Below are 27,721 nucleotides of genomic sequence, written 5' to 3' on the forward strand. Positions count from 1 at the left end.
TATTTTTTTCAGCAATGAATCTCATCAGTCAAAACAAGGCCTTGAGATGGTGACTCAGCCATTTCAGGAGGTTATGAGAGCTCTCGTGATTCATTTATAACCCCACATTAAAGAAAGTAGAAAGTGTTGCTCTGAGCATTAATATGCCTTTGTCCTCTGTGACCTACTGGCTTTGTCGCATTGATGCTAGGCTGCTTATTGTCCTGGACATGTTTTAGAGTATTGGTGACAAAACAGATTTCATTCTCACCTATGCCGGCTCACAAAAGAGCAGCAAGTTCAAAGAGGATGAAATCATTGTGATTCAACCCCAGCATGTGCGTTATCAAAGAGGAAGAGGCAGAGGTTGGACCAGCTCGGTTTGCTTGTATGACATCCAAAACGTTGTCGGTACGCATCCATCACTTGTTCAAAGAGAACGACAACAAAAAAAGACCACTCTCTCCTCACCGTGAGCCTTTGCGTTTCGGTGTTTATGAGTGCTGTAAAAGGTAATCCACGAATTAAATATTCATGGGCTCTCATTCTGATTTACAGCTCAAATCATGGGCCCAATTCATCTTTATTGTTAGCATTGGACTCAGTGGGAAGATATCTACTATTAAGTCAAAAATGCATGACAGGTTACACCAGACAAACTAAAACCACATGAAGATTCAGTGTATTATTGGTATGATTCAATGCTGCAGGTATAGTACCCCATGATTTCAGATAATCAGGACTCTAGCCAGCAGGGTGACAGCACAGACTGCATGTGTCTTTGATAGTGTCTATGTCCAACGTGCTGGAATCCAGGGGACAGAAGAACAAGGCCAATCCCAAACAGAATCTGAACTAAATGAAGTGCTGAGCATGAGTCAGCCCTAGTCAGAGACTCCCCACGTGTGTGAGTGAGAGAGAGAGAAAGAGAGACAGATATTCTGGGTTGTTTTGCACACCCGCTGGCTGCATTACCATACAGGATTGCCCTCGGTGATGGGGGGCCTGGTCCACACCCTTCGGTCGTAACCCTCCCCCGTGATGGGTGTGTTGGTGACAGCGAAGGGGAGGCATCGTTTATTTTCTGCTCTAATCACCTGTCCCATTAGGAGAGCAACAGCGGGACGCCCCTCGCGAAAGCAGCGGGGGTTTCGCAGCCCCGACGGCTCCTCTCGGGAGAGGCGCTGCAGACGCCTCCTTTACCTCTTTTCTGCAGGATGGCGCTGGCGTGTCTGCGGCCGATGTGGTTCTCCACGTAGCAGGTGTAGTTGCCCATGTCGCCCTCCTCCACGGCGTCGAAGGTCAGGGACAGCTCCACCTCCTTCTCCCCCAGGTACTCTCTGAGGACCCTGCGTTTGCGGGGAGATGAGAGGGGAAAATGTGCGTGAGCCAAAGAGCCCTGCTGCGGGTCAGACCGCCCCGACCGCACGGCGCTCCCGGCGCCCAGAATTCAGAGAGGGGCTCCGCTTTCACAAAACATCTGACAAGGGTTCATCATTGAGGTCATCCTCGTTAAGCATGAATTTCGCCTCCGGTCCCTCTGCTGACTCGCTCCCTCTTTAAGTAAACAAAGAAGCTCATTTTAATATAGTTAAGGAGGACGTGCTTTTTGGTGCCTGAAAACATCAAGCAGTGTGCCTCAGTTTCACCCACACCACTTTCATGCAAACACTCACACACAGACACACACAGACACACACAGACACACACATACGCACGCACGCATGCATGCACATACGCACGCACGCACGCACACACAGAGACAGACATACACAGACACAGACACACACACTTACACAAATGCACGCACACATACACACACATGCACACACGAACACCCTCCTGCTGTGGTGGTGTGGAGTGTGGCAGTGCAGAGGCCCCAGACTGGTGTGAAGGGGAGTGCTGTCAGTGGCAGATTGGCTTGTGGAGGGGCCGGTCAGTGGCGCTGGGGGTGGGGGTTATTAGCAGTAATCCCCCAGCTTGGGGAGACTCCGGGGCGCTCGGCTGGACCGTTGGCTGGCGGACACGCTGCCCGTCGTCACAGCAGCAAATTGATGGGTCTGTCTGGCATGGGGGCTGACTGTGATTTATTGTTTATACAGCTGTCAGGGGTGTATGTGTGTGTGTGTAAGTATTTTTGGGAGGAGGGACGCACGTGTTGAGGCAGGGACTGAGGGGGGCTGATGCAGCACCCGAATCAAGCCACAACATCTACATTTGTCAGATGCAGTTTTTGTCAGGGGCTGCGTAATTAGCTGTGTTGTTAGCTGGGCTGATGGAGCATTCGCCTGGCTGCAGGAAAACAAAACCAGAGCAGCGTCTGTGGTGTTAAAAAGCCTCCCCTACAGGAGTACCCAAAATCCACACAGCTGCCCGTCACTCAGATGGACCAATACTGTGTGCTCTAACAGCTACCTTTGACCTCCTTGGTAATGGGGGTAAAAATGGAACCCCTCTCTCTTTCTCAAACACACACACACATACCAACACGCTCACAGTTCCCCGTCATACAGACACAGAGATTGCATTAGTCTTATGAAAAGCCCGGAGAAATTGGGTCAAAGCACTCAGCTGCTCCATCCTGACCTGCCCTCTCTTTCCGATTTCCAAAGCATGTTTCCTCAGAGACACGTATTGCGCTTTTGTTTTTAAGGTGATGAGACTTTTATGTAAAAAAAGGCCCCCCTTTTCCCACTTACCTCGTCATTCTCCTTTCACAATGGAATAGCTAAATAGAGAATTTGCAGTGTTTGCCTGCCAACCTTTGTTTCTCCAGTATCTAACCCCCTCTTGCCACTCACGGTTTTTTTTTTTCCACTTTAAATTCATTTTTCACTGTCTCTGCAGAGAGGCCTGAGAGAGGCTGTAGAAACATTTAGCCTCATTTGAATAGAGGATTTTTTTTTGTTCTGGCAGTGAGGGGAGGCAGAGACAGAGGCAGCGATTGTTTCCGGGCAGGGGCCCTGGGAGAGCAGGCGGGATATTGATAGGACAAGGAGCAGAATGAGATTTATAATTGAGAACTGCGCCCTGGCGAGGAGGAGCAGTTGTTTTGAAATTCACTGTGTACTTTATGACTGCAAGATGCAACTCGGTGCCCCGGAGGCGCCGGGGCTGTTATTTGTCATTTAATAGGATGGGTTCAATTTACATGACAGTTTTACGTGGTGATTACGAGCTATGCAAGTTCTATTTTCTTTTCCACTGTGTATGGAGATCAAGGTATAAATGAGAGGGTCTCCTGCCTCTCCCAGTCACATTTAGCACAGTTCAGGTCAAATTCAGCCCCAGCCCCCAATGTCAGAATAGCCTATTGTTTCTGTATGCCAAATTCCCCTCACCGAGTCCTTGTTTGTTACTGAGTCATTTTGTGCAGGCTCTGCCACCTCCCTTCCAGTGAAAGGCCCAGAGCTCTGCATTTAAGTCTGATGAAGTTTCAGACTGACACCGAAATAAATCCCACCCGCGGTTCTCAACATTATGCTGTCAATCATGTTTAACACCTCGAATTGGACAGCACTGAACATGACCGGACAGCACCGGATGCATTACAGCAGCATCTCCCAAACCTCTCCTGGAGGACCCCTCGTCCTGCATGTTTTAGATCTCTCCCTGCTCCAACACAGCTGATTCAAATGATCAACTCGTTATGAACTCCTGAAGCTGCTTAATAACAAACTGATCATTTAAATCAGCTGTGTTGGAGCAGGGAGAGATCTAAAACATGCAGGACAAGGGGTCCTCCAGGAGAGGTTTGGGAGACGCTGCATTACAGCGCTTATCTGTAATCAGCCTTAATTATATTTTACACTCTGTGTTCATTATTCCACACATTAATATTCACCATGACAACTGTTTTAATTATAATTGTAAAGCAACTTTACGTAGGCATAAGTGAAGCAAGCTATTGCAGAAGATTAAGTGTTTAACGTTTTCTTAGAACATACAAGCACACAAGCACACTCCATGCCACTGATGTGCGCAGTCATACCTGACTTCACTTTCTTTGATGTGACCCTCCAGCTCCTCCACAAACTTCTCCCCCTTCATCCAGTAGATGATGGGTCTGGACTCTCCGCTGTAGCCAAAGAAAGCCCTGCAGTCCAGGCTGAGAGGCATGCCTGCAGGGACAAGTGTAATGCACCAGTCAGGTCTCATGTACTTCTCACTGCTGCACAGCTCTCACATCTTTAACACTGGTGCACAGCTCTGACACCCTGATCACTGGTGCACAGCTCTGACATCTTTAACACTGGTGCACAGCTTTGACACCCTGATCACTGGTGCACAGCTCTGACATCTTTAACACTGGTGCACAGCTCTGACACCCTGATCACTGGTGCACAGCTCTCCCACCCAAAGGTACACAGTTCTCATACTGATCACAGGCACATAGCTCTTACACCTTAATCACTGACACACTCTGATCACTGGCACACAGCATGCAAAATCACCCAGTCACTGCACTCCACCCAACAAAGCCCATGAAAACCATTGGTGACATGGGGCCTTCATCCGCAGTGCATCTACTGAATATGCCCCTGTGCACCTTGAAATGCTAGCCTCCTTGAGCGATACACGGAGGTCTACACCACTGTTTGACTCCTGGTGTTTGATAAGTACTGTGATCCCTCTCTGTTCACCATCCCACGCTGCACAACACCCCAGGAAATCAAAGCACGGGGTTACTCTGAGGATCCAGCAAATCAACCTGGCATAAAACACAGATACTTCTGAAAGATTAAGGATCCCACTCATGAAACATTTACCACTGCCTTCACTTTACACTTGTTTTTTCCCAAAAAAAGTTGCAAAGTGTCACATAAACCAATGCTTGCATCCCCCTGTGGGTGCTGTGGAAGCTTCACTTTTGATTCTGGGCCCTACATTTTGGAGGGTTTGTTTTCACCTGTTCAGGGGTGTAAGGCAAATGAAGTGTGGCAGCGTAAGTCTTTACAGATGGCTCTGAAGGCTTTACAAGGAGAAGCAGCGTCACACGTAGAGCTGTTTTTAGTAAACATTAGAATCAACAGGGGTTTCTCTTGGAGAACTGACAGCTCAGTGAAGTCAGAGACAGGTGATCTATACAGCTGCCTGCAACTCAGCTTTATCAGAGCCCAAGAAAAGCAGCACTAATGTTAAGACAAAACACCGGTGCGCGACAAGACTTTAAAATGGCCCCCGGATCCCTGCTTAATCTCTGTCTGCATCACAGACAGGCAGTATTCCGCTTCTGGAAATAAAAAGTGGTGATTTCCATTTAATTAAAAAAAAACAGAAGGTGAAAGGGGGAAAAAATCTATTAACAATGAGAGTTGTTCTCCTCAATATCTTTCATGGGCTCAGCCTCTCTGGTAAGCGTGTGCCACTTTGTCCCCCTGAATGAAGCAATTCCTCTGGCTGTCGCTGATTCCGGCCACATCCGCCGGGCGGACAATGCCCCATTCCACCCTGGCCTTTCCGACCGCCACTCCAGATGTGCTGATTAAATGGAAATCTTTCAAATAGCCATTCTGATTCCTCAACAGCGCCTGTAATAACGGTGACAGCAAGGCTACTCAATTCTCCATCAGGAACAATATTTCAGACCGGTCTTGGATGATGAGAGATATGAATATTCTCCACAAGAAGTAATGAGCAAGACCCCAGTAGAATATCCATCAACTGTTGAGCTTTAGTGATGTTCACTCTAACTAACTCACAAGGAGAGAGATTATACTTTGCATTATGGAAATGTATATAGCTATATATTTTTTTTTGAAAATGGAAGTCTCTGAGGAGGCCAATTTGTTATGCATTTGAAATGGAAAATGCAGTTTTTTGATATTTATGATCTGATATTAATTTCTACATATCACTGCATATTTTTTAAACCCAGCAAAATTATTTTCTTCCCTTTGAAATTTCCACAGTTAAAATAAGCAGAGGTCACACAAGTGCAACCTTAGAGCATTTAAATGCACTTGCTCAACATTAAATATGGCAACAACATTGCTACTGTGTCCCACCTAATTCACAGTATCACTACTGATCTTCTGCTTCTTCTTTACACATAACATTATATTTAAAACAGGTATCCAGAGCCCCTAAGTAGTTCAGTGGTTAAGGTGCGCAAGCTGAGTGCTTGGATTTAATCCCAGCCGTGTCCTTAGCCAACGATAACTGAGACCCACAGCGGCAGAACAAACTGGCTTTGTTCCACTGGGGATAGGGGTGGGTATTTCGGCAGGGGCTGCTTCTCTCACTATCCCCAGGCACTCTGCAATTTGTCAGGTGCCCGTGAGTTACTCGGATTGCGTCAGTGGAGCTGCACCTGTCTTCCAATGAGCTCCAGGTCCACCCTGAGTGACTCATAGTGTGAAAAATAACCATTGGCTGTGGTTGAGTGTATTAGAGGACTGAATGAGGATTGGATTTGTCACACGTCAGTGCAAGTGTAGAGGTTGTCGCTGTGAGATGAGGCTAGCGAACAAATGGCGATTCCAAAAACTGGGTTGCATAAAAACGAAGATGATCCAATCCAAAACACATAATTTTCCACATATTTTCCACCCTGTATGCACAGCACTAAAAATGTACACTTTACAACAGTTGTATTTTTTGTGTTTTAATGGCCAGTGCTTAAATTAAATTAAAATTTTCACTGCTATTCACTGTTTGTAACACATTGACCGGTATATGTTCAGTTCTTTTAAGGCTGCCATCTCATGTTGAAGACAGTTTGAAGAAATCAGATGTGCAGACAGTTTATGGGCACAGCACCATGCAAGTCTTCTAGCTGTAGCTTCATTACCCTCTAAAAGAGAAAGCTTGGACAACTGGTGGCAATGATCAGCTATGCATTCCATCCCTCCTCCCAATCACCTTCATTTAAGAGGAGAGACATGCATTCCCTCCTAAATATTTGGCCATCCAATTACCTAAATTGAATCCAGGCGACTGCTCGGTTAATGCAGGAGAATAAATTGTCAGTGCTGGGCGAGGTGCCTGGGAATGTTTGTAAATGGAGCATTTCTAACGCGCTGAGAAGGACTTGATGATTATAATAACCGAAACGTGTTGAGAACATGAACAAATCCTCCAGGCCCTAATCAATTACTGTAGAACACAACGTACTGTAATTACAGAGATATTTGGCTGTTAAAGTCTGGGTCAACCAAGGCAAAGCTCACATATCCTGCTATGGAAAGCTCTGTTTTCCTACCATCAGTGGGCTGCTTTAAGTAGACTCTCCAAGTTCCAATAACTTTTGGGATCCCACTCAGAGCCAGCGCTATGGGGGTGCTTAGGGGTGCACCCCACACCCCGACAGACCTCAGTGCACCCCCAGTTGTCTCCTTACATCACGATTTCTACATAGTATTTATTACGTTTTTTAAGATATGACGTTTTGTACCCCCCCGTGGATTGCAAGTGCACGAGCCTGATCCCACTGTTGTTCAAAACTGAATAGCCATATATGATGTACAGCAGAGGATGTATTCTACACTGCATATAAACACAGATGGTCGAGTGACTGCATGTTGTTCACAAGGGAAATTTATATTAATGTGGACTGAATGTTTTCCTGTTGCTACTACCTGCGAAGTGTAAAATTCAAGTGTTAGCCACCTAGCTGTCTATCTAGTTGACTAAATAATGGCTACATATTCCATGTCAATTTCAACAAAAAGAAACTGCTTAAGACAATGAATACCGAAGCATCACAGATAACTACTTTAGCAATAAATGAATATGCTGTGGTGTTTTTAAGCTAGTGTGAAATTTATAAATGGCCTACGTTACTGTAGCTTGCTAGCTGGTGAGCAGCTGGATAAAACAGGTCGTCTAAAATGTAGCCAGTACAATGTCACATAGCATGAAAACAACCAAAGAGAAAAGCTGATGACATGAAAGAATAGATGTAAAATAAACAAATATGTGATCAAAAAAGGCTTGTGGTACCTTGCCCTAGCAACAGAGAAGAAACACACACCTGCTTAAGGCCAAAACACCGCTTGCTATGAGCTGTAGGTACAGAATTGAACCAAGGCAGCAGACTTTAACCGTATTCATGTGTGCCAATGATAAGAGGAAACGTGCTTTGGAGGTGGTCGTGATAACTGGGCTAATGGATCTGGGATTCTAACGTATCGATCGGTTCTCAGTAGGTTCCTTCTTTTCTACCCAAAGGTCACCTTGCCGCTTGAATATTTCAGCCTGCGGAAGAGCAGGAGGACATCACTGGTTATCCCCTCTTAGCTCCTGCAATTATCTCTGCTCATTTAATGATCTGTCATATTGCCTGGATGCTGGAGAGTCCTCCATTATGAGCGAGTGCGTACGAGAACCAGCCACACACACCCGCAAAAGGGAATATGCTGAGAGTTACAATGAAGGCTTACATGCTGCACTGTACTTCTTCCAGGTGCTTGTTACAGGCATACTGTAATTTGATTTGATTTTTGCCACATTTTCTTTAGATCAACGTTGAGTACTACACTACAACATTATATGTCTTCTTATTTTGTATGGACTTGCATGAAGGGGGAATTCATAGTGACTCAGAATCACTCATTTTATGCATTTGCAGAAATACAATGCTTATCGCTGCAGTTTAGACAGTACAATTTGTGTAACCTATTACTACAAAAAAGAAAAAATACTGTTCAGGAATTTGACCCCATGACCCTCACACTCCACATCTCGGACATCAACAACAGGAAACACCCATCTACTAAACCTGCCATTACCACAGCATGCTCAAGGGATCATCTAGGGACCATAAGGGGCCACTTCATGTATGTAGCACTTCAGTGACTGCATAGCAGGCTAAAGAACCTCCATGGGAAAAACTGCAGATGTATATGAAAAGCTATCGAGCCATTTACCTCTTAACATACATTTGTAAAATAATATGCTTACAAATGAACAATACAAGTTTTGGTAATAACTTTTTTAAGTAATTTCTGAATTTTATCCCTACAAATGTAAATTTCCATCATTTTACATTTGTATTGATAAAAGGCTTGGCAAATGCCACAGTACAATGGGCGCTGGATACAATCATCATTGCTGCTCCCACTCTGAAAATCTTTTCTGGACTCCCACAGCGTCACCTCATCTCTCTTTGCAGTTGCTATCCGTGGCAGAACAGATAACCATCCCTTTCAGAGAGGGACTTCAATCAGAGAACCCTTTGACCAGCCTGGCATCTGGACACTTCAGCGTTTCTCCCCCATCATCCGCACAGCACGGAAGGGGGTCTGGCGCTCCAGAAACGGGGAGGATTTCTGTGTGCCAGGCACTTGAGTTTAGGAGAGTGTGACCCAATTTATAATGGTCTGATTTGACCCTGACGCGCAGTGCAGGCCTTTCGGGGAGGGTCTGGCTGATGGGAGAGGGTTTGAGTGTTGCTTTGGGATCGCATATTATGGGCACGAGTCCCCCATATTATCCTTATTATGGACGCATGCCACATTGGGCAGATGGGGGCATGTGCATTGGGAGGGAACAAACGTATCATAGCAACAGGGGGAGCGGGCTGGATTGTTCTGTAATCTATCAGCTCAGGTAAGTGTCATGCTGGAAGTGACCTTGGATTCATTTGACAGCAGCACTGCAGCACAGTCAAAAGTCTGATCACCCAGCATCCAAGACAGGTGGGTCAGAAGCTACTGGAATGCAACTCTCCTTGCCATCGGATAACGCCACCACCTTTCAACTAGTTGCCATTCCCCTGCTCAGAAATTAGCCAGACAAAGTAATCAAATCAGACCTTCTCATCTTTAATTAGCTGTGACAGGGGACCTGACACTCAGTGGCCCCTGCTTAAGGAAAGGGCTGAAACACTTGTGTCAGCACTAGGCCTGTTTTTGGCACTCTCCATACGCAAGTGATGGTGTTGTTTTGCATCAATATAGAAAACACACGCGGCCTCTTGTGTCACGGCAGTGAATTTTGCTTTTTACACTATCATTCAGTGCAGGCAATTCACATAAACAAAATGACAAACAGGGCCAGCTGGTACACTACTCTCGAAATGGAGCATCAAATGGCTTCATCTTGAAAAAGGCAATGCTATTTCTGTGCATATGGCATTATGGACGAGATGATTCTCTTTACCTAGCAGCAGCAAAGGAGAGTAGGGTTCATCACTTCTGGTGAGGCACTGATTATGACAGCATTAAGCTATATGTAGAGTATAATGGAATGCCTGTCATTCAGTTGCCAAACCTGGAGCTACTTCACAGAGACATGCTCGTGTTTCAAAATAAACGGATGGGCGGCCAAGGGTGTCAGGTGGGAGCGCAGGTGGAGCAGGCCGCTGTGGGCCCGGTTTAAGTCTTGCTGTGGGGGACCAGAAGAGGAGCAGTGTGGTCTTTTCTGAGCCCCCAGATGGCCATGGGCCACTTCAGTGAAGTACTGCCGAGCCTGGCTCCACTCAACACCCTGACAGGTGACTTCAAACGGCAGAGATCAGTCCTTCCCTGGCAGCCACAATGACACCAGCACTGGGGCACTTGGGACGGAGGTGAACTGGCACAGCAGCACTTCCAGGCATCCTTGGTGGATGGACAATGGGCCACACTCTCTGCAGTGTGTTCAAACCCCTCTCAATAGGGTGGAAAAAACAGTTCAGACAAAGGAAATCAGCAGCCCAGGGGCAGCTTCTGAGCTCATCTCCCTCAGAGTTAAAAAAAGGAATTTCAATCAAATAGGCACAACACGTCAAGAATTAGACATGACTTTGAAATGTTAAAGGAATCCACTTTTTTCCTTGAAGCCATTCTTGACAGAATACGTTCGATTAAGACAGACTATTAGAAAACAGCAAATTGTAAAAATGCTTGACAACTAAGCAGGGAGGGCTCATGCAGCACTCAGGCTCTCAAGAGAAAATCAAAGTAAGTCACCAAATGGTATACATGAGGATGAGTGTGCGTGCAGTCCCCGGGGGCCGACAGCCTGTAGCATTGCAATATTAGTAAACCTTGTAGCCGGGGTATCAGGTAGTTTGAATTGACTTCCAGGCCAAATATTACCTGACCTGTTATTTTTCAACGCACTCAGTCAATCGGGGTGCTTAAGGCTGCAGATAAGGCGATTGCACCAAAAGAGGAAATGTCAGTGGCTGTCAGGCCCTGGGCAGTCCTGCCTCCTCTGACAGCACATAAAGTAAAGCCAGCAGCAGCTCCCTCAGCCTGCACTGGCCCTAAAGTCAATACTGAAAGATCTGTGAGAGGCTCCATCACTGTGGAATCCAGGACCGTCTCTCACAGCCTCAAATCTGACTGCTTCACATTCATTTACAGTACATCTCACCCACATCTCCAGCAAGGACAAGGGGAAATTAACAAGGCAGCTACCATTCAGAGTCCTCATTAGCATATTTGTTTTGACAAGAACGAAAAAAGCAAAAAGAATAATTTAAATTTAAACATACAGTAAGAATGGAATGCTAGTAACTAAATAAAAAGTAGCCATTTGTCAGCTGCTTGTTCATGCAACAGTTTGATAAACTCAAAACACTTTTTCGCCCTAGAAATTATTAGCTGAGAAGTTACGCAATACAATTAACCTCTGCCGTAAGGTTGAAAGATACCAGAGAGGTTCCTGTACTTTGCTGGATTTGTTACTAAAATACTGAAGAGGTGAGATGCATATGTGGGAATGTTAGGGGGATACTACTGATATTATTTGATATTCTGTGAAATTAGACAATCTCAATTCATTGCTTTATTCATATACATCTCAATTTTTAAGTGTATGCTGTGGTATTTTCACATCCTAGGAGGAAGTTTCCTTAGTTGTGCCTTCTCACAAGAGATTTTTCATTTCATGTGATATCTATCTTATTTTAAATTATGTAAGATCACATCACTTACTTTCCCATCCGTATAAATAAGACTTTACTTTACAAACAAGCCTTCAACAAGTGAGTGGATCATTATTTACTTGAATTCCAGTCTTAAATTGCAAGAAATTACCCCACTCTTTATCTTTTTCTGCAATGAACAAAATTTACTGACTGAATGCTTGTTTTTTCAACTAACTTGCAGACAAAAAGGATAATTGAAATATTGTTGAAGAGCATGTCTTCCTGAGTCATAATGATACTGTTAGCATGAGGATGGAGAAAATTCTAAGACGGATTAAAATATGGGGGTTAAAGGAGAATGGGATACAGCACCTTCATTCTTAAAACCCTGCAGATGGGGAAGATCAGATAAAAATGGGATGGTAGTAGCTATACTGAAATTAGACCTTAGGCCTCAATGGAGATATGCGTGGTCAGCAATATTCCTAATGACAGAGAGCAATTAGAAGCTCTTGCAAGGGGTATCTGTTTAAGCTTAAGGCATAGCTTTCCAGAAGTAGACTAGTCTAGACTAGTCTACTTCTGCCAGTAGAGTATTCTGCATTTCCCTGCATACACAGCTGCCTGAAAAAATAGCATTAAAAAATATGTAACAGCATATTTTCCATAGACAGGCACACAGAGTCGGTGCCAGTAATGCGCCTGACTGGGCTCTTGCCAGCAATAAAGCCAAAATAAAGAAATGAAAGGTTGCAGATAGGGCAGCTTCCTATCCTCTTTAGATAATAATGGTATTAGGCAAGAGCAGACAGTGCAATATACTGCAGTTCTTTAGTCTATGTTATTTGCTTTAAAAAATCCAAAGACCCTCTGAGTGTCATCACATGTTGTCTTAAGTCAACTGTTGTACAGTAGTGTGTACAGTATTGTGGTAGGTAGAAGCACAGCGTGTGCTGTCATGATAAACTTTTGTCCATATCTGAAAGAGTTAGAGTTAGAGTTAGATTTGATTATGTAACATTGCTGATCTGATCATTAGTGTACTTAAAAGTGACTTTGACAAACGCTGGTTTTGTTTGTGTTTGTTAAAGTATGGAATGTATATAAGTACTATGGAAAACATGGGCTACGACATGCTGCAGGTCATTTATTGGATGAAGATACAAGACAAACAATAGCAAAACGAGGTTAACAAGAATATGGGTTATTGTATTTTTTTCTAGGGCAACCCTTACATTAATGGAAAAGAATCACTTTGACTGACATGTTTCCTCATCTGTTCTTTCACAAAGAGTTAACAGTAACTTTGCACAGCTGTAGAGTTAACGTCAATAATATAACTTGGCATTAAAATGCCTGCTTGTTTGTTGAACTGTAGCAATCAATTAGGGGTTGCCTGCTTAGTGGAAGCATATCACATCATTATTTCCGTTTACCCTGCTGTACTTGACATCATTAGTTGCTTGTCTTGACTAAACCTAGTTCTTTAAATTGCATGTTGCCGTACGACTCAAATTACAGAAGCCATTATAGTATTTATCTAGGTTGGGTAAAAAGTAAACAAGATAAAAAAGTTTCAGACAGAAAGTCATGATTGTCTGCCAAGAGGAAACACATCAAATAAACTTATTAAAAAACAATTATAAAGACTCTTCAGATCAAAAGAAAGATGCAGTACCACAGCAGGTCAAGCAAAAAGTGTTACCATCATGAAGTGGACACAGGCACAGTGTATATGACCTAAGTTAAAATGCACTATTTTCTATAAGATTCCTCACAAAAACAGCCCAAGTCCCTTCATTAACAATGCTGACAGCTTTTGCTGTTATTTGTGCTTTAGCATTAATTGTGCTGGTGTTGTCACTGCATATGAGCAATGATCCATCAGACCTGAAAGAATTCCTCATTAGTATAAAATCTATAAATATTAAATAAAAAATGAGAGCAACCCAGGCAGCAGAGAGATCTGAAGGAGCCCTTGTCTCCCTGCGAGACACCTCCCCAACACGGGAGGGAAATACGGCTTTCAACTTCACAGCCAGGCTCTTTAATTTAGCATCGCGGGCATGAATCCGGGATATCTTACTAAAGAGATTTCTGCAGAGGTAAATTGATTTTGCCCACAACAATTATTTAGTGCATGAATTCTGCTACTCTGCAAATTTTACTCTGGAGAGAAGTGAGTGGCTGGCAAACAGTAAAGGGATACAGAGGGCCTTGGGTAAATGCGTAACACTGTGGGCTGGCTGATGCGGCTGTGGTGTGTCCCAGATTTCCCCACTGAGAGGTTCATGAGATAAAAGTAAAAGTCTTCATGCTTTAACACCCCTCACTTACAGACTCACAAGATAAGTGAGGTTCTGCAGGATCGCTGAAGACAGAATTACCGAGATGCTTTCTCTCCCTCACTTAGTAAATAAATCCCTTTTTATGACATGCTTGTAATGGTGCACCTATCAAATAAATATCACTGAATAGATCAATACCCAACCTGCAATGCTGGACATTCTCTGCTTAAGTTAACAAGGTGTGAAGTGAAACCACATATGTATGAAAACAAACTTATAGTACACAGCTGGTAAGAATGATCAATCCAAGATATTCCTACCTCATGCATATTTATAGAAAACAGGAGGAAAACATTGTCTATCTTTTCATGGTTAAGAAGGCAAGGTATAAACAGATCTGAAAATCAGGCCTAACCAGTGACACAGCTTATCTCATTTGCTCATCATTCAGTATCACACCACATAAAACAAGGTCTATGCAAGGCATTGCTAAAACATTCCCTGTTATTTATCACATTTTCCTAACAATAGACTATGATGGAAAGCTGTTTAACGCACTGTCAAAGTGCAAACATTTAAAATACAAATGCATGGCTGAGAGCCCAGCCGTCTGGGGACAACCTCATATTTCAAAAGGCTGCATAAACATGAAGCACTTCTCAGTCAGAGGGCAGCAATTGACAGACTGCACTTGTTGCTGAACTGTCCATAAACCACCGTGCAATTCATTAAAGTTGGTTCAGTCTGTGAAACATGACAGATGTGGGCGAGGTCAATAGAAATATCCGGTCGTAAATTGTGCATCGAATTTCAATAGTCAGATATAAAACATCACAGTTGTTATGCACTTCTCTGACAAACAGTTCTGCATACCAGTATAATTCTAGAAAACTGGATGCTTTAATTTTTGTTGCCGGATATGTAAGAACATGGGTGCAGATCTGATTGCTGAGTATGGCCACTACTGTGACAATTACACTATTGTCTTTGCACAAGTAACTTGAACTGCTTCTGCAAACATGTAGCTGGATCTAGCATCCAGGTAATTGATATGTATAGAAAATATAAGGTATGTTGTCTTCCAAGATAGGTAAGTCTTATTAAAAATTAATTAAATTGCAAATATTGCCTTCTGTCCTTTGAACAACACATACAGACGAACCAGATTAATATTACCTTTTTTTTTTTTCTTCCATACGCCATTGGTTTCAGTGTTAAATGGACTCAAGAACAGCTATTCATTGACATCTACAGAGTGACCAACAGCTTTATTTGCTTTTTGATGTGCAGTTTTAAAATGATTGATTTAACCAGCTGTAGCAAAACAGTAACTAGACAACAAAGCAAAGGGATACCCCCAGCTAAGCTAACACCGGTTAGCAAGCCTAGCAAGCCAACTGTGTAGAAATGTCTGTACAACTGCAGCTTTTTTGGAATTAGAACAAACTTCAACTGCCATTCACATTTCATTTTAAGGCTTGTCAAAACATCTCAGTCTAAACTATCAACAGCTGGCATATTTTTGTCAAAGTTATAGTTTGCCTAGGCACTATTAACGGTTTGCTAGCTGCATTAGTACGTACATGTATATTTCAGCAGTCCTGGATGCCACTCTCTGAGTCCAAAAACAGTATTACAAACTCAGCAGAAATAGTTGTACTTTGCATAACTTGAAACTTCAACAGTTTCAACTTCCTAAATTCTAGTCCCTGAGAGAAACTAAGAGTTAAGACTGTTGAATGTGCGTTGGTGTGCCTAGCCATTTGATTTAGCACAGGCCAAAATAGTTCTTTACTGTTTTCAGGGACAATGCTCTGTTATTAGCTACCTTTGCCAAGAATAAACAGCTGTGTCATGCCAGCTCTTTGGTTATTTGATCCTCTAGGCTGGTAGAGACAGTAGAGAAAAGTTAACATTATTTTGAGAAATACTGTACAACTGCTGATGTTCTTAAAGTGTTACTTTGATGATCCATGATTAAACTGAAGATAAGCACACTATGATTTCTGAAAACATAGGTCTTGAAACAAGCTGTCATAATTTATGCCATAATACTGTAACAGTGGTACAGTATGGCAATGAGACATGCAAAACGCAATTCTGGACAGGCAGAGAAATGATGCGATTTGAGGAGGCCTTAGAAAGAAGATTGGGACTTTGTCATACTATATATGTAATTTAATTTCTTATACTCAATTTCTTTTTTTGTGTTTGTTTTCCCTGCTGTCTGACAGGCGAATACTGTACACAGGGGGGCGAGCTGCGCAGCAAACATCCTCCCAGGCAGCCAGGAAGCAAACATCTGCGCTGTGCAGGCACCATCTGCGCAGACGGCTGCAGCTGCGGTGCTGTGGCACTTTGGATATCCCCCTCAGCTGCATCTCTCTCCTCCCCGTACCCCTCCTTGGTCACCCCAGCTGTCAGGTCACGTCTCACAGGGAGAGAATCTATTCCTGAAAACCTCACGTCCCAGCCTTTCTCTTTCAAAGGCTAACAGGACTTCCTCACCAAAGGGTGATTTTTTTTTTTTTTTTTTGGTTAGGAAAAAAAGAAAAGAAATAAAAAAAAATCTGCTATGCAATCACCCAGCCTGGTTCATTTCTGTTTGATCTGGAGCCTGATGATTTCTACCCTACTACCACAGAAATCCTTCCCTACCACCACAGAAATTGGTATTCATACCTTGGACCTGTCTCAATAATGCTTAAGCTACAAAGCTCTGCCATCAGGAGAATCTAAGAATTGTCAGATTTGGAAGATGAAGATTCTGATTGGGAACAGTACAAGATGGATGGAAAGGGAACACATGTGCTTATGTAGGAGTTTTACATATATTTGAGAGATTTCACATGCATACAGACATGTACAAACACACACACACACACACAACGAATCAGAGACATGCAGGATGCTTATGATTTAATATTTTTCTCTCCATTGGTAACTCAGCTAATTCTATTAAGTTTCACAGCTGTCAGGCATGTGTTTGCGTGGTACAAGGAAACAGTTTCAGTTAATTACCTGGCAATAGAAGAAATATATAAATAAATAAACAGCAAAAGTGTCACATCAGTTCACACATTATGGCACTTGGCTGAGAAGGGCTGATGATCAATTACTTAATAGGAAATTTGTACTAATGAGAAAGCGAGCTCGTAGAATCACCTAACTTTATTAGTGAGGCTGAAGGAAGACAGTTCATGATCAAAATAATGATTTAGTTTTTAACTGGAAGACACTCCCTTTCAAATTTATATTTACAATTTTTAAGTAACAGTAGAATAAGCTGGAATGTTACAGGGCACATGTTATTGGTTGCATGTGCTTGCCTTACAAATTCTTACTCAAACTTACCACTTCTGCCCCCAGGAAATAATGATACAAACAAAATGGTAGTATAACCTTATGGATGTAAATACCTTTGAACTCTTTATTAATTAATAGTAAATTAATCTGATTAATCTAAAGTAAGATCTGATATGTTGTAGACATACACAATTGCTAAAAAACTCATAAAATATCAATGGTTTAAAAATCCTATAAGTGCCAAGATAATATATATTTGTATACAGTTTAAATAAGCTATATTACAAGATAAAACTTTATATGTGACTGACCTTGACCGAAATCTAATTAACACAGACTGCATAAGTAACCTCCAGAGTGATGGACATCACAACCAGATATTTTGAAAATAAAATCACATTCAATCTAATCTTGCATTTGTGCACAGGTTAATTGTCTTATCAGCCTTTTGGACTGTCTGAGTAGGGACACTATAATGATTAAAAAAAATCTTGGTTCAGAAATTGACTTTGGGAATCTTTGAAACAGGGAGGCTAAATCTTGTCAACCAATTGCAATATCTATTTTCCACAGACTCATAAAACTGTCTAGCATCATAAAGTGTCAGATGCCTGCAGCTTTCTGCAGTTTGGGCAACTCTGCCTCAAGTTACACCAGCCAAAAGGGCATGAAATGGCACTCCATACCTCAAAACCAACATCTATGGCCTGGAAGCACCCCCCCTTGTTTCACCACAACAAAGGCTTTCAACATTCCAACATGTGCCTCGGAGAGGAGTCCACTATAGAGAAGTCAGCATGACATGATGGTCCTCATAGATGAGTGAGGATACTAGTAGCTCTTTCTGGAAACTGTAAAATAGCTAAATCAGCTCTCAGGTGTAGTCAGTTGGCTCTATGTTTAATAAAAGAATTGTTTTAAAAAAATATATTGTTATCATGAGAGAGAAATTTTATCAGAGCAATTGCAATGCTATTTTTTGTGGATTGGTTGTGGTTAAGCATAGATTTTCTGTACAGTATTTGTATTTTAGACTAAAATTAATAAATAAGTTTCTGACAAGTAATAAAATAGTGAAAGACTGTAGCTCGGAACTTTTTAATTTTATTTCAAATTTTAGAAGAAAGAATTCTTATAATACATTCTGTTACCTAGAAAGAAGCTTGAGGTGCTGCAGAAAGAATATTACAAACAAATGGCTTCATTCCAGTATGGTTCACACAAGCATGTTTACAGTTGTGTATTGCTATTTCCGCCTAATCAAAGCACTTTTCTGCAGAAACACAAACTAATACAACTTTCAGCATTTTTATTTTGACAATTACAAATATTTATGCTCCGTGCCACTTTAAAGAAGCAAGGAAATATATTTGGAATTCTATAAATGACAGCACCTCTTGTTCATCCCATAAGGCAACAGCTTGAAGCAAATCTCTTTGCCATCAGCAATTCAAACTTCTTGAAAGAATTCCCTGAGGGGATATACTCACGCATTGAAATAATATCAATGCAAAATCAGCCATGGTTGCAAACATTGTGCAGAACTTCAATCTGCCAGTGATGGATAACATCAGTCTGTCTCTGAATGGTAACAGTTCAATGCGTGCTCCAAAAGAATGGCTTTTTGCATGCATTCACTCACCCATTGACCATTTAAGTATATGTCACCAAAATAACCAGACCATATGATGGGTAGGGCACAATAACTCCATTAGATTTATGGCCATAGTAAACTTGGTGATACCACTTAAGAGACAGAGTCAGACCAACACAGAAAGTCATACCTACCCTGTTTAAATACTGAAGAGACAAAGTCAGACCAACACAGAAAGTAATCCTTACCCCCACTGAGTACTGAAATGGAGGAGTTAGATCAACAGAGCAAGCTATGTCCCCATCCCTACTGTCTATTGAGGAGACAGAGTCAGATCAACATGGTAAGCTATACCCTTAACCCCATTAAGTACTAAAGAGGATCAACACAATAAGCTCTAACCCAAAAAGCACTGCGTTCCATACATATTGATTATTTTTTTTACTTTGACATGAACCTCCATATATCTGACCTGTAATGGATACCCTAAGGACCACTGAGGTCTTAATCCTCCCCAGGGGTATGTCTTGATATAACAGCATCATTTTCTGATCCTGCAAATTGTACACTCACAGCTATAAAGTCATGCTAATAATAACAAATACTACAAACTAAACCAATCAGATCCAGAACGAAAAGGGTGCTTTGACTGGGTTTATATCTACTCAGACATGGCCTCAGCCAATGCAGTCTGCACCAGTCAGTACACTAAGGAAAAGTGTAAATACCTGTTGAGTTTGTGGATGTTGCTAAGTGGAGTGAGATCAAAACAAATAAAATCACTTAAGGCAAAAGCCATCCGATTAGAGGTGTGAAAATGCAGGGAGCAGTGGTGCACTTTTAAGAGACAACACCAAAAAAAGAAACTTCTCGACCTGAAGCTCCAACTCCATAGAGAGTCTTCCATGGAAAGTCTTTGAAATTGCAGCTGAAAGAGGGTCTTAGAGGGGAACGGAGCCACACTTTTCTGTATAAATTAACCTTCTAACTAGTTCTCTCCAAAAGAAAGGCTTTCTTGATAAAGTTGCCCCCCCCCCAGCAATCTGGAATTAAGACCCCAGCACTATTCTGTGGCTGACTGAAGTTCACAGGTGACACTCTGAATGTGTTAGGTCAAGGACTTAAGAATTAGGTCAAGAGGACTCCGAATACATAATCTTCACACAATCGAATCACTAACCTCCTAGGGCTTTCCCAGGGCTTTAAACTTAATAAAAATCCAATTTCATTCAAGAGCCTTTGGTTTTGGAAGAGATTGATGTGGCATTAGGTTATTAACTTGGATATGGTTTCAACTTGTGATGCTGTTTTGAATTTTACACTGAAAAAGAACAAACATATTATTAACAGACTAATGACAATTGCAGAGACCATTATTCTCTGTTTCTAAGACTGTGATGAGGAGATGGTTACAGTGCTATAACACTGTAAACATTAATTCTTTGGTGTCTTTAAATGGAATATACTGTATTTATGTGAACTTACAAATTCTGACAAAACTGTTTGGCTTTGGAGCCAAAACATCTGCTGTGTATTTGTCTACTGCTACCGTGTGATGCAATACTCTGAATTAAATTAACAACAACTAAAGAATTATTATTATTATTTTTTTTTGAGAGTGACCCAACCACGTTTTATTGATTTTCATGGTCATGTACCTAAAGGATCAGAAAACAGTAGTAAAAAACCATTTTCAAGAAGGATTTAAGCCCATATTTGCACTGTAAGAGGAATCTCAAAAACAAAATGAACTACAGTGTCAAATGCATGGCATATACTTATCCAAAACTGGAACATCTGTGACAGGCAACAGTTTTCTTTTGTTAGATGTGCTTGATAACCGCTGATAAAACTGTTAAATGTTTATGCCATCTTTGCTCCATCAAGCTTCCATTTGATGCTCTGGTGCTTTACCAGAAACTGACCTGCTAAATCAAAACATTCCAACAACACGATACCTCAGATCCAATTCACTGGCACAAACACCTCACACTCTGGATGACTGATTCCCCAGACAGCACGGTCTCAGCCTAATGCAAGCATAGCGCATAATGAAAAAGCCAAATATCCCTCTAAGTTTAAAGTGTGAATTGATGAATATAGCCTGACATTTTTGGATGGGATTTTGAAATGGGGCCGCTGAGAGTCTTGTCTGGAGTGCAGTCCTCTCTCACACACACACACACACACACACACACACACACACACACACACACACACACACACACACACACACACACACACAAAACAAAAAGAAAGCACAATCACTGATAGCCCTTGGTTAGTAACCCCTTCGCTAAGTACTTATAATGGCCAATATTTTAAAATTAAAAAAATGATATGGAAACCCATTTATTATCACAGTCTGAACTGCCTGTCAAAGTGCCCTGGATGAATTGATTTATCTTCCTCAGTCTCTTCAAGTGTAAAACTTAAATACAGACGAACAGGGAAAATGGCAACACAGTTAATATTCCTACCCAGCACTGTGGATATCTGTGGTCAGCACTGTGGTCAGTTAGTCTGTCTGATGCAACCAGGTATACTTGTCAGGCCATATTCTGAGGCTATATACTAAAAAGCTATTACTGAAGAACTGGGCAGGACTCCAAGGCCTCGGGTGTTTTTCCACTCCATGAAAAAAGTACTGTAAGTACAGGAATCAAAAGGAGCACTGGCATCTAGGTTACTGTTGCATCATATTACTAATCCAAAAAAAAAATAATATTGCATTACTGCCATTTAGCAGACATGCTTATCCAGAGTGACTTACATAGGTTATAATTTTCATGTTATCCCTTTATACAGCTGGATATTTACTGAGGAAATTGTTGGTTCAGTACAGTAGTGCACCATCGGTTACATTACATAACATTACATTCACTTAACAGATGCTCTTGTCCACTGTGCTACACTGCTACCCTATACAACAGTGTATAGTGCAATGGGCAGAAACACCAGACTCGGTACTAGACAACTGTGAGTTTCAATCCCAGGTGGAATCCTGCTGTGGTGCTTCACCCTTAAGCAAAATACAACTCATCCAAGATGCAGAAACGGTGGCACGCTGGAAGCTTCCTGGGTGTCTACTGAACAGATACACAATCTAATCTTCTAACATTGTCAAGGTGACACATATAAATGCTGCATGCTCGTCTGACATAACAAGAGAAAAGACGAATTTGGTATGATTTCCAGGTGACAAGTTTTCTGCGCTCATGTCAAGTGGCTATCTAGTTACAGACAGATTGTGATCACCACTCTTGCATGAAGAATAATGCTATAGTCACAAATACACAGGGAAGGAATGCATTTCATCTTTAGCTGAGGTTTAAATTTCCCAATGAGAATGCACGGTATGTGACAGTTTGACAGTACTTTCTGTTTGATCAACTGCAAATCAAATGCCAGTGACCTGTGATGCCACCTGCCACCAGTGCAGAAAGAAATGGCTGTCTTCTGGCTCATCTATCCATCCATCCATCCAGTTCATCCACTTCATAAAGCAAACCACACAGTTGGAACACAGAATGAATACCTTAGAATTCTCTATTAATTGTTATACCCTGACTGTTGCTTTTCAGCACTTCAAATGACAAGCAAAGATATCGCCTAATTTCATTAAGTTTTTTTCATGTCAAAACCATGTACAGGGCCTGCTGTGGCTTTCAACACTAAAAACCATGTATTTGCATTTTAAAAGAACACCCGTGACATGCATAAATGTGTTGTGAAACAAACCATACTAATGGTTTGACATTTTCATTTCTCTAATCTCCTTTCAAAGGGAGTTGTCGGAGCGCTTGCATGGAGTGCCTGTTGGGTCACCTCCGCGGTGATGTAATATGCTTTCTAGCAGCCTTTGTTGGACACGTTAATGGACATGAGTGCCTGTGTCTGAGACAACAATGAGTTAACCTCTGAACTGTGAGGCTGCCTGTGCCCTCACCTACCACTGGCGCTATATTTAATACCTACTTGCTGGATGTCAGCCCAAAAAAGTGCATTCTGCCCCCTGATGGTCAAAAGAGGTAATTTAATTCCATTATACTTCCTTTCTTCTTTTCATTACAGGTGACAGGATATTTGCCAATTTGAAAGAGATTTTTCCTCCGCACCCGGGGGATGGCAAGTGAATGTAATGATGTACTTGACTTTGAAGCTCGGCACGTCTGGGCGATAGGGCTGACGAGATGAGAGGCGACACAGAGGGGGAGCAAAAAGACAGAAGTGGCTAGACACCTGGTTTTGTGAAAAAGTGTCGTGGACTCAAACCCCTTTTAAATCAAAAAACAAGGCATGCGACATGGACAAAAATACCAGAAATAACAACAACTATATTCACTGTCTGGTTAGTGTTTCTCCACAGATCAATGCTTCAATTGGGGTTAAACAGCAACAAATACATTCTATAACTGTAGAGTGAATTTGGAAAATAATGGCATCACAGTATGTAGCACCCTAGATCATATGTGACACATCATATGCCATGATATTGAATCCATGGAAAAGGTGTGAACATAAAATTTCAAATCACAAGTGTGATTTGCAATAGTGTAGTTACTATAATTCAATGGGTGTGACACTACCACGCCACTCCCCCCAAACCCCACCACACACATTATGCTAATGTATTTATTTATATACCCCTTGAGATACAATATCTCAGTTTTGGGGGTGCTGAGAGAAAGCAGCTGGGAGGGCAGCAACAAAAACTAAAACCACAAATTTTCCTCACATTCAGTTATATGAAAAATCAATAATTGTTTTTCAGAATTCAGAGTGACTTGGTAAATCAGCCTAATTCTGTGGCACTTTAAACTTTTTACATTTACGCACATTTATAACAGATTTACATTAATAACCACTGCCTAAAAACATCCTTAAGTAATTAGTAGCATTCATCTGGAAAAACCTGCAAAGCAGATACTGTATAAGCAAAGCTTTTCTGTTAGTTCTGAAGAGATAATCACTGTACATATACATAAAGCCATGCTGCTTTCTAAAATCATCCAAGAACAAATGCATACATATGCACAAGCAACTGTGATTTGATGCATTTTGATAACGTCCCCACAATTCAAACTCATCAACAACAGCTGTAGTGCTTATCATTTCCTTTTCTTTTTCATGTGAGACATGACTTACACCAATGCAATATCTCTGCTATGTACTTTGAAGCTTTGTTTACTTTCACATAACATCTTAAAGCTGCTTTCAAATTAAGAAAAAATCCCTCGTAATTTAATTTTTTTTTTTCTAATAGGTGGAGTTAATCATGGTCTCAGACAGTAACAGACCAATGCACAGCTGATCAACTTCTCCCGTATTCCAGAACTTGTATACCTTCCGGACTCACCCACACACTTAGGCGTTGTGATGCAGCACTCCATAATGTAAAAATAATTTTAAAAAACACATGTAATATGTTTTGCTGTCAAAAAAAAAAATTTTCTTATAAAATTATCTTTGGGTGCTCCATTTTTGGATGCTCCATGTTATCTCAATACTCTGAGCATGAATCAAAAAAAGACTGCCTCAATAATTGACCAAACCTCTTATATATTTCAATAGCTTTCTGAAGTGCTCAGCATTGATACTGTATAAAATGAATGATAATATCTGGCTGCTTTTGAGTGGACAATTTCATGATCAGGTATTAACTTTGATGGACTGTTCCCATAACATCTTCTTTTTCCTTCTAAATACAAATGATAAAATGCTCAATGATAACATATTAAGTCACATTTTGGAAGATTTGGTTGTAATTGTGGCTATTACCTGGTAGTACTGTCATGGGATCTTGTGCTGTTACTTTGAGTGCTCTCATGCTGGGGATTCTGACAGCACTGCCAGAGAGAGTTAATGGTCGCATGTTTAACGCTAGTTTGCTCTGGCGTTGCCATACACATTTGCTAATCTTAAAGTCCTAATACAGTTCCCCTGTAACCACACAAAAATTGCAAATATCACTGTAGGATGGTTGTTTTTTATAGTCAAACACCATCAAACAGATTTTTACATTGTGCCAACGCTGGGTGCCCGTTATAGTCTTAGCAATTGGCCACCTTTAATTGTGACAAGGTCAGAAGAGCCAATAAAATTAAAGACCAAAATTAAAGACAAATCAATATAAGTGACACAATGATACCACCTCTGGGCAATCCCCCATCAATCTACTTATGTTAACATTAAAAAAAAATCAGCAGACATTTCGAGAACAATTGCACAGTGGCAACAATTACGATATGCAGTACTTGTGCATTCCTGGCATGCATTTAGAAAATCCCTACGGAAACTCAGTTGCAGAAATGACATTTCTAGATTGGGAATTGCAGCTTTAACTGGTTTAACAATAGTCTATGAACAAATCTCAGCGGAACCTTTTTCACAGTACACCACTTACAGTGAGTATCTACTAACCTGATGACTTGCGATAATAAATGAACAAATTCATACCAATATAGCTATGTATGCACAGGAATAATACTGTGTAGAATACCTGCTGTTTATCATTCACTCTGTAACAATATTCATTGAATATTGAGTACAACACCATCCAGACAAAACGACAATATCCACCATATTAATGCTATCTCTGTTTGTCCAGGGCTTCCTATAAGAAAACCTTTTCTTTTGTAAGTAGGTAACAAAGGTCTGTACACAACATTTTGATTAAGAAAACAATTATGAAATTGCTCACTGAAAGTAATTTTGGTAAAAGTATATCTCACATTGATACTATGTGCCAAGATGCATCTAATCCTTTACTATGACTAAGTTGTTGAATGTCTCAGAACATAAGCTTTTTTTGTGGTTGATGATGACCATATCTACAACAATGAATTCATCATGAAATCAAGTAGAAATAGTTTTTTTTTTTGTGCTAAAAGTGACTGTCAAACTAAAGTACATACATACTGAATGAATGTTCATGTTCAAAAGGTACAGCTCAGTTGCCTTAAAAAACAAATATACTGCTGAGAATGTCACCAAAATTTCTCCAAATTTTAGGCCAGAGTCTAAACTCAGTAAGAATTATGGCATGGAGATAATAGGAAGCAAGGTGACAATATATGTTTTAAGCAGGTACTATTATTTATGGACAGTAAAATGTCTCTAGTCAGTCTGTCAGACTTTTATTTAGCAGTGGACAGAGATATTGTGAATGTCCATTGCCAGTCATTTGTCAAATATATTATCTGTCTGTAGAGTTTTACTATAGCTGTCTACAACCTTTTTCTTAAAAACTTTTCCTGTTTGCTTGACATGAAAAGAATGGTTAAATGGTATTTCTCTGTAGTCACGACAAAATGGTTACAGAGGTCCTGTAGATTTACATGTCAATAATCAATATTTCAGACACCCCTGGATTTGTTTCTGTAAACTGAACATGCAACACCATTTTTGACAAATCATTGGAGAGTAGAGTGGATGTTTTCAGGTACAGCAATGAGTTAACTGTGATCAAAGACAGTGTCCCAGAATTATTCTGACTTCAATGAACTTGTCCTCAACTGAATAATGCAATTAGTCTTACTCGAATAACAAAATTGAATAACAAAATTATGGCTCAGATTCAATTTAACCTCACAGTGATTCGAACTTAACTTTGAGTTATGAATTCAAGCAAATGTTATGTTAACACTTGCAACATAAAATAGATGGTTGCTAAAATTTTAAGAAATAGTGCATAGTCTTTCAAAAGAGCAATTCATTTGGAATATGATTACCTTAGGTCCCTAGTGTTTTTTTAATGAGGTTGATCCTTTCTACCTACCTAGTTCAGTTTTATTCCAGTGTAAATGTTCAATGACAAGCTCAAGTTTTCACAGCTAAGAAACCCTGCTGTTTCCTCTGTTACAGATATCTTCGGTAATTTCAATCAAATCTGAATCCACATCTCTGTGAACTTCACTGACATGTCATACAAGTTGAAATAATGCCTCCAATTAAAAGAGACAGAAAAGGAGAAGATGGTGGCTCTAATCGAATAACAGACAAAAGAGTTATGGTATACTCAAGACACAACTCAAAGAATTTCAGAATCTCCTATGAATACTGAAAGGTCATGTGGCGGTGCTCTCTTTTAGACTAAAGACAATTACTGTCTGCTGGGAAAAAAAATGAATGAATTACAAGTTTAAATGTAGGAGGTTAGTGTATCCCATGATGATATTAATTTCAGATCTCAGTAAAAAAGCTCCATATTAACAAGTCTCCATATCACAATAACCCCACATGTACAACACTATAATCTATGTAGGTGATTTTATGGTCTGGTAAAATACATGACAGCATATGATACACAGTGACTAACAGGCCAACACATTCAGCCCTCTAAAGTTGTTTATGCACAAAATGCGTATGATGATACTATGATGCTGCATATAGACTTCTGAATTTGCACTAAATCATCACTTGAAATCATTACACGGAAAAAATGAAGAATGTTCCCATGAAGTAAAAAATGGTCACAAAAGTCCTTCACTGACATAATTATATGGAACAACATATGGACCACAGGATCAGATGGAAAAAAAAAACCCTTGTGTTCAGAAACTTTATTAAACAATAGCGTCATTTAACTTACTGTGAACCCTGATGCCCAATGTACTACACAAACCGGTAACCTTCAAACTAACAACAACACAAACAGTATCCATCAAACATGGTTTAGTGAAAAAGTGCCATGGGTTTGGCTCGTGTCATAACTAACTCATTCAGTCAACATGAACAGCTAGATTCGCTGGT

General features: G+C 40.9%; 1 protein-coding gene across 1 annotated transcript in view; it reads right to left on the reverse strand.

Moving 5' to 3' along the window:
* The window catches only part of il1rapl2 (interleukin 1 receptor accessory protein-like 2), a 92,292-nt gene that overhangs the window by 7,813 nt on the left and 56,758 nt on the right, over nucleotides 1–27,721 (reverse strand). The window contains exons 7-8 of the mRNA XM_036548548.1: nucleotides 3,971–4,100; nucleotides 1,183–1,328 (exon numbers count right to left, since the gene is read on the reverse strand). Coding sequence (XP_036404441.1) covers nucleotides 1,183–1,328; nucleotides 3,971–4,100 — 276 coding nt within the window. The remainder of the gene's footprint in view (nucleotides 1–1,182; nucleotides 1,329–3,970; nucleotides 4,101–27,721) is intronic.

Source organism: Megalops cyprinoides, chromosome 16, assembly GCF_013368585.1.
Source record: "Megalops cyprinoides isolate fMegCyp1 chromosome 16, fMegCyp1.pri, whole genome shotgun sequence".
NCBI classification, from domain to species: domain Eukaryota; kingdom Metazoa; phylum Chordata; class Actinopteri; order Elopiformes; family Megalopidae; genus Megalops; species Megalops cyprinoides.